The 7,894-nt window shown below is 37.1% G+C and overlaps 2 protein-coding genes across 4 annotated transcripts in view; one reads left to right on the top strand and one right to left on the bottom strand.

Moving 5' to 3' along the window:
• The window catches only part of CTL16 (C-type lectin 16), a 445,139-nt gene that overhangs the window by 107,851 nt on the left and 329,394 nt on the right, over positions 1–7,894 (bottom strand). The window lies entirely within an intron of this gene.
• On the top strand, positions 3,395–7,439 carry LOC140747086 (juvenile hormone esterase-like). 3 transcript variants are annotated; one of them, XM_073079333.1, is made up of 4 exons: positions 3,395–3,530; positions 4,097–4,342; positions 5,186–6,465; positions 7,159–7,439. In XM_073079333.1, the coding sequence occupies exons 2-4, from the start codon at positions 4,118–4,120 to the stop codon at positions 7,436–7,438; spliced, it is 1,785 nt and encodes a 594-aa protein (XP_072935434.1). In that variant the 5' UTR covers positions 3,395–3,530; positions 4,097–4,117; the 3' UTR covers position 7,439. The 3 variants fall into 3 exon arrangements, with proteins under 3 accessions (XP_072935434.1, XP_072935436.1, XP_072935435.1); XM_073079335.1 differs by lacking the exon at positions 4,097–4,342 and having other exon boundaries at positions 3,398–3,530; XM_073079334.1 differs by lacking the exon at positions 3,395–3,530 and having other exon boundaries at positions 3,980–4,342.

Raw genomic sequence — 7,894 nt, 5'->3', positions numbered from 1 at the left:
CTGAGAACGAGATTGGAAAGCCTCGGGTAAGTATGTCTCCCTTACCACACTCTTCAAACCAGAATGCAGCAGCGCTAGACACTGCTGTTATTAGGTAGACATAGGCGTGGCTGTAGTGTTGCCAGAGGCGAAACACAGAAGGTTAATTACGTGGAGCAACCCACGAGGATTGCTGATGCCACCGGCACGTGTAACCTACAATTATTTGGTCATTACACTAAAAGTGCAATTTAGCAATTATGTAATTGTGATTGACGTCAAATCAAAGATTTCTTTAATAATAATTAAATTAGTTACAGCATTCCTAATCTCACATCAATAGGACATAGTCTAGGCTAGAAATAAGATTAAATTGTAATTTTTATATTAATTAAAATACTTTATTTAAATTCTGGCTTTTTTTTGGAGCCTCCGAGTGCAGTAAACGTAATTGGTTCTACCATCTTCGCTTTTGTTTACCTCCAAAGTTGTTTGAAAAACTCTTTGACGAGTTTGAAAAGAAACTGAGTGCATTTCACGTGTCGATGTAATAATGATGATGTGTCGTGTGATGTCATAATTTATTTGTAATATTTAATTTCGTTTATCGGTTGTTTACTTAATTTACATGTTTTTATACATGTACAAAAATATATCTATCTGCATGATTTTCTATAAATATAAACTAACAGTCCAGAACAGCAGGACCCCGGGAAGAATGACGGTATTTGAGGCCGCACATCTTCGTAAAGACCCAAAGGTGTGTGATGAACTCGGAGCTTAGCCTGACAGGGGCACCATGGCTCCGGATGCCTACCGTTTTCGGTCCTCAGTCGTCAGTAGCGGACTGAGCTCGTCTGAGGCCCGGGGCGGAAATGTTGAATGAGGCCCGGGCGGACAGTGGAATGATGCCTATAAATAATAAATTATACGTAGATGTTCTAGTTTTATAAAAAAAAATACAAATGTCTGCAAGGGAAGTTGTAGGCATTTGGAGGCCTCCCCAGGATCAGAGGACCGGAGAGGATCGCCCTGCGACCCTCCTTAGTCCGCCGAAGCTCTACATAGCGCCGAACTAAAAAAATGAAATGTATACTTAAAATATTTTTTAACTAAAAGAAACTGTTTATTCCACTTGATTTGACATTATGAACCAGAGAACTCGAATGAATTTGTCTCTGACTGGCTGTACTTTTTTTATCCTATTACTGTGCTGCATTCTATTACTACAGGATATCTAGAGCGTACTCTAACTATAGTCCGATTCATAATTAGGTGTCCAAAATGTAAACAAAGAAATGTCACTGTCAAAATTAACAAGAAACAAAAACTTTAACAAACTCAACAAAACTCAAACTAAAACTTTAACAAATATACACAATTTAACAAACGCGTTATGTAAACGAGAAAACATTCGAGTTCGATCACAATCACGAAAATGAATAATATTAACTACGAAACTTAAAAATGACGGCACAAGAAATGTTTTGGATTCCGATTGTGTTACCATTATCACATTTTAATTTTCTACCATAAACTTTGTTTTTTATTATTATTACTGTATGTAACGAAATTGAGGTGATATAAATATTAGAAAATGTGAATTAATCTTAATTTATTTAAATTACAATTTTATTATTGTTGTATTATTTGAATATCGACAAAAATAAGAAACTACCATTTGAAACATATTTTCTTGATAGGTCAACACCTTTGTTTACATTTTGGACACCTAATTATGAATCAGAGTATACACTGCTTCACTGCGGATTGGTCAACCCATATCGGATGTTTTATTACTACACTTATGGCCTTCAACAAGATTTAACAGTTACCATCGTCTACAATACTTCAGGACTATGTACTAAACTAATTTATTTAAATCATATTTTACTTTGTAGCGTCATAGAAGTCGGTTGTAATTTTTTGTATTTATTTGATTGTAAGTTATTTCTCATATAGGTAAGTTCATTTACGTCAGTTACTACTTAAATGAAATAATGATGAATCATTACAAAAACAAAACTGGGTAAAATTATAGCCTATGTTACCTACTCCCGTAATTTGCACGAATCCTTCTATACGAAATCTGATGTTAAAATTTGTCAAACCTTTTGGGCGATCGACCTTTCTGGCGAGCAATTGCTTTTACTCAATTTGACTCAAAAATGCGGTCAGCATTTACTCTGCGTTTTTTGGTATATGGTAGAAATAAAATAGAACTCATTACCTACGACATTTTTTACGGTAAGTGTTTATTTATTAAAGTCATAAAATATATTTCTGACAATAGTATTTTTTTAATGTTTTTTTTTTATGATATAAGAGTAGCAGTCGAGCATGCAGTCCACCTGATGGTAAGGGGCTACTGGGCATGAACATCTGTAATCAACCATCGATAGGATTATGGATGGATTATAAATACCTATGTCTCAGTTACCACACCCTACAATCGAGAACACAAAGGCAGAAAAAGGTGTGGCGGTGGTGCCGCCGGAGTCGAACCACACGGGGCTCTACCACCTTCAATCTATTGTTTTAGGTACTTTTATAAGATTGACGATTAATTACTAGACAAAAGTATTTTTATGTCTCGATTTAACGGTAAGTTGGTATGTACAATTGTACATTTTGTGTTTATATTAGGCAAAAATTAGTGTGACGTTGGTACCGCCGGCAGACTTTAAATTACGAGTATGTTTAATGTTTATTTGCGATGATATATTACATTATTATTTAAATACTATACTTAAATAATTAAATTAAGTAATAATTGCTTATACGTAATTAAATAATCCATTTATAGTATACATTAATATAATAATAAAATATGTAATTTATATAAATAAAGCTCTAGAGAAAATATAAGTTATGTTACTTGTATTGTACTTATATTATGTTAGTATCCATTCTATATGGAGTTGGTGACAGATATCCATTGGCCACCACTTGCCATGAGGTGGACTGCAAGAACGTTTGCTACTCAAATGTAATGAAAAAGAACCATTAAGTGAATGAGGAAGAACCCTCTGTGGTTGCACTCCGGCGGCAACACCGCCACAACTATTTCTGAGTAATAAATACTTTTCCGAGGCGTTACAGCTTAGTATTCAAGGATAGCGGCGTATCTGTGGCTGACTTCAGGTAGGAATATTTAATCTTATCTGGGGTTCATTACAAATGTCCATGGGTATGGGCAGTCACTTACCATCAGGTGGACTGCATGCTCGTCTGCTACTACTATATTATATAAAAACAAAATAACAGTATGTGTGAATCAAAATAATAAAGTGGTTTTTCTGCATGCCTAAGGAACTTCAACTCAACGTAAATAGAAGAGCTCATCTATCAACATAGTTCTTATAGTAGAAATGTTAAATATATTTAATGCTGTACTTTAGCACTACTACTTTATACGTTAGTGTAGCTACTGGAAGGTCGTGTCTTATATTAGATATTACTTAACATTAACTAATCTAAAGATAAAACTAATTTTCATCATATTATAGTAAACTACTTGGAGAAAATTTCTCCGAAAAAGTACTGAACAGGTATTTATTATATTTTTGTGATTTTTGCCGGGAAGTGTGTATAGACGGCGGCTTTTGAGGTCGTCAGGTGTGTTGTTAGTGGATCTTAGTTGACGTTAGTCTTCACAGCGTTGTGAGAGCCTTACCTGAGAGATTGTAGTAAGGGTTGAAGGTGGCAGAACCCTTTGTGGTTTGACTGACGGCGGCACCACTGCCACACCTATTTCTGACTTACAACAGCAGTGTAAAGCGCTGCTGTATTCTGGTTTGAAGGGTGTGGTAAGGGAGACATTATTTTCCGATTCATTCTAACTTAGTTCTCAGGGGTAGCGGCGTATCTGTGGCCGACCTCAGGTAGGAATCTAAGCGTATCTGGGGTTACAGATATCGATGGGCGGCGGTAGCTACCCACCATCAGGTGGACTGCATGCTCATCTGCTACTCCTATATTACAAAAAAAAAAATGTTAAACGCTGCTATGTTATGATTTGAAGAGACATACCTATTTACTTATGTATTAGGTACTAGTTACTTCTCATTATGAGAGACAATTATGGGTTGATGATGATGATGAATGGCAACATCAGTGCAGGCAGTGTGGCTGAGCAATGTGGTGGTTGGTCCTGATGTGCTTGACAACGGTGACTGCGAAGATTGCACATGACACTGCACACGGCGCATCACATCATCATCATCATCACAAAGCAGTGCCGTCACGACTGGTCCACATCGAGCAAGGACCTGTCAGAGGCTACAAGGCACCTGACGGAGACTTCTTCGTGTTCTACGGAGTGCCATACGCCACTGCTCCTACTGGAAGACATAGGTTTAAGGTATAATCGATTTAGCTCCGTAATAACTGCAAGTATCTTGCATCTGTAATGCAAGTTACATTTTCTAATAAAAAGTGCTTATATAAGGTGGTATAATCCTTTATGGTTCGACTTCGGTGGTACCACGGCTACACCTATTTTGACCTATTAACAACAGTGTTAAGCGCTGCTGTTTTATGGTTTTAAAAGTAAGTGAAACATACTTTTCCGAGGCGTTTAGATTGGATTGGCGGCGTACGTACGGCCCATCTAGAGTTGACTATACCATCAGCTACCATCAGCTGCAGTACCCACTTACTGTTATTTTTTTTATAATATAGGAGTAGCAGACGAGCATGCAGTCCACCTCATGGTAAGTGGCTGCAGATAGGATTAGATATTCCTACCTCTCTTACCACACCCTTCAAAACGGAACACAGCAGCGCTTAACATTGCTGTTATTAGGCAGAAATAGGTGCGGCGGTGGTGCTTCAAATGGTTAAATAGGCTGTATACTCGTTTGCTCCTTTTTTATTATAAAATATACATAGGTACAAGGCGAATTGTGTTGTATAAGCTTACTTGTGAGTATTTTCTAAGAGTTAACCTTGGTTTTTGTAAGTGATGTGTATATTGCGAACTTATAAACAAAAAGTGAATAAATAAAGCTATATAATAAAGGAAATTATGTTATAGTTAAATAATATTTTTATAAGACTTGTAGATAACATTTTCATCTGAAGATACCGCATGCACCGTTGGTAGTTAAGAAAAAAAAAGTTTTAAAAAATTTACAAAATTATCTTAACTTTCAGTGAAAATATAACCTATACCTGTAGTTAATATTTGATTATTATATTTCAGGCCCCTCTTCCACCGCCAACTTGGAGGAAACCTCTTGAAGCAGTCGACAAACGCATTATATGCCCACAAAAAGATTATATGGGTGTAATTCCTAAGGATCGTATTATGAAAGAAGATTGTCTCATAGCCACCATATATGTTCCTGACACTTTAGACGATAATATTCCAGTTGTAGTCTACGTCCACGGTGGAGCATATTTGATAGCATTTGGTGATTACGTCACACCAAGAAATTTTGCAAAGACCAAAAGAGTAATATTGGTAACGTTCAATTACCGTTTAGCGGCACACGGTTTTCTTTGTCTCGGCACAAAAGACGTGCCAGGGAATGCTGGTATGAAGGATCAAGTCGCGTTATTGCGTTGGGTACAGAGAAATATCGCGAACTTTGGAGGGAACCCTGATGACGTCACTTTAGCGGGGTACAGTGCTGGTTCCGCTGCTGTAGACACATTAATGATTTCCAAAATGGCCAAAGGTCTGTTTCACAGAGTTATACCTCAGAGTGGCGTCAGTCTAGGGCCATATAACATACAGAATGATCCTTTGGACAACGCCAAGCGTTTCGCGAGAATGTTAAACTTTACTAATGTCCATGATCTTCATGCTTTAGAAGAATTCTACAAAACTGCTTCTTTTGAAGTACTAAATTCTATAAATACTATAAATAACCCAGACTCTTCTTTAGTCTTTTGCCCTTGCGTAGAGCGAGATGTGGGCGTTGAAAGATTTCTTGAAAAAAGTCCATTCGATATTATTACAAGCGGAGATTACGAAAAGGTACTAATGTTGTATGGGTTTACTACAATGGAGGGCTTGTTTAGAATGGACCTATTCGATGTATGGAGTAATCACATGAATAAAAAGTTTTCAGATTTTCTACCAGGAGACTTGAAATTTAAAACCAAAGAAGAGAAAAATCTAATAGCGAAGAAAGTTAAACACTTTTACTTCGGAGACAAACCAGTTTCACCAGAAACAGTATTAGGATACGTTGACTATTTCACAGATGTTTTGTTTGTATATTCAACGATGCGATCCGTCAAACTGCATGTAGAAGCTGGACATGATAAAATATACTTTTATGAATATGTTCACGTTGATGAGGATACAATAAAAATACCGTACACAGATGTGCGTGGTCCAGACCACTGCGCTCAAACGTGGGCCGTTTTAGATGGGTTGAATCTGACACATACAAATGAGCGACTAATATCAAATAACCTCAGGGAAATGAAAAATATAACGAGAGAGATTTGGTTGAATTTTATGGAAACTGGGTAAGAAAAGAGTGTAGCTAAAGCTAAAATTCTTTCATTTTATTATAATACGAGCTTTTGTCCGCGGCTTCGCTCGCATTACGAAGTAATATTTTCATCCCCTATTTTATCCCCTTGGGGGTAGAATTGATCAAAATCCTTTCTTAGCGGATGCCTACGTCATAACATCTACCTGCATGCCAAGTTTCAGCCCGATCCGTCCAGTGGTTTGGGCTGTGCGTCGATAGATTACTATGCCAGTCAGTCACCTTTGAGTTATATATATTTAGGTTTCATCAAAGTACAGTCTTCAATTTTATTTTAGGCTGCTTGCTAGGTTGTGCCTTAACTCACTTTCCTAGTTTCTGCGATTAACTCATCTTGAGAGATCTTGAGATCATCCTTTTTTTTAAATATAGGAGTAGCAGACTAGCTTGCATTGCACCTGATGGAGATCTGTAATCAACCCCAGATAGGATTAGATATTCCTGAAGTCGGCCAAAGATGCCTGTGAGGTCTAAGCTAGTACGACTCAGAAAGTATGTTTCCCTTACCACACCCTTCCAACCAGAAAACAGCAGAGTTTAACACTGCTGTTATCAGGCAGAAATAGGTGTGGCAGTGGTGCCACCGGAATCGAACCACAAAGGATTTTACCACTTCCAAAATTCAATTCAGCAGTTGTATGATAACGAATTAATTATATATTTTCAGGAATCCAGTTCCCGCGGGGTCCCCGTTCCCTGCGTGGCCAGTGACAGGACCTAATGGTGTCCCCCACATGGCATTAGATAAAAAACTAGAAATAAGGGACTATTTTGAAAGAAGATTAGAAAAAAGATTTCAGTTTTGGGATGAGATATACAAAGAATTTTATAGTAATCCCATTCCTCCTCAACCACCTCGACAATTAACTTCAGGATCAAATGAACTTAGGATGGAAATGTCTATGATGATACTGATATTAGTAATTCAAATTGTAAGGGTTTCATAATTAAAATTGTGTCAGATGATAACAAGTAAGATAATAAAGTACTGGTTATGTTTTATAAGTTTTTATTTAGTTTCACCTGTTCCGGTGTTTGTACTCAAATCTTGCAAGCTAAATTTGACCCACTTCCCAGTGTCCGATTGAGTTGAAATTTGGCATGAATCTTAATTACGGGTGACAATGCAAAATCATATAAATTTAGTTTTGTTGTCAATCCAATATGGCCCCCGTAACAAAGTGGCGGCGTACATATTTCAAGACAACCTACCCAATATGGACATCAAATGAAAGGGCTTAACTTGTATAATGACACATTATAAAAGAAGCATAAATCCAAGATGGCCGCCAGTGCAAGATGGCGGTTCAAGTACATATTTTTGTTCAACTAACCCAATATGGGTATCAAATGAAAGGGAGAGGGATTTTATTTTTACTTCGCTGCTAGAAATCAGAGTCTGA

The sequence above is a fragment of the Epargyreus clarus genome, unplaced genomic scaffold, assembly GCF_041222505.1.
Source record: "Epargyreus clarus isolate Ecla_fem2 unplaced genomic scaffold, WU_Ecla_fem_2.2 ptg000014l, whole genome shotgun sequence".
NCBI lineage: Eukaryota > Metazoa > Arthropoda > Insecta > Lepidoptera > Hesperiidae > Epargyreus > Epargyreus clarus.
The sequence above is the reverse complement of the archived record's forward strand: the minus strand, read 5'-3'. Positions and strand labels throughout refer to the sequence as shown.

Excerpts from the sequence above, each read along its gene's own strand:
- LOC140747086 (XM_073079333.1), top strand. The coding sequence starts at position 4,118 with ATGTGGTGGTTGGTCCTGATGTGCTTGACAACGGTGACTGCGAAGATT. Across the intron at positions 4,343-5,185 it reads CTGGAAGACATAGGTTTAAG|GCCCCTCTTCCACCGCCAAC; the intron begins GTATAATCGATT and ends ATTATATTTCAG. Across the intron at positions 6,466-7,158 it reads TTGAATTTTATGGAAACTGG|GAATCCAGTTCCCGCGGGGT; the intron begins GTAAGAAAAGAG and ends ATATATTTTCAG.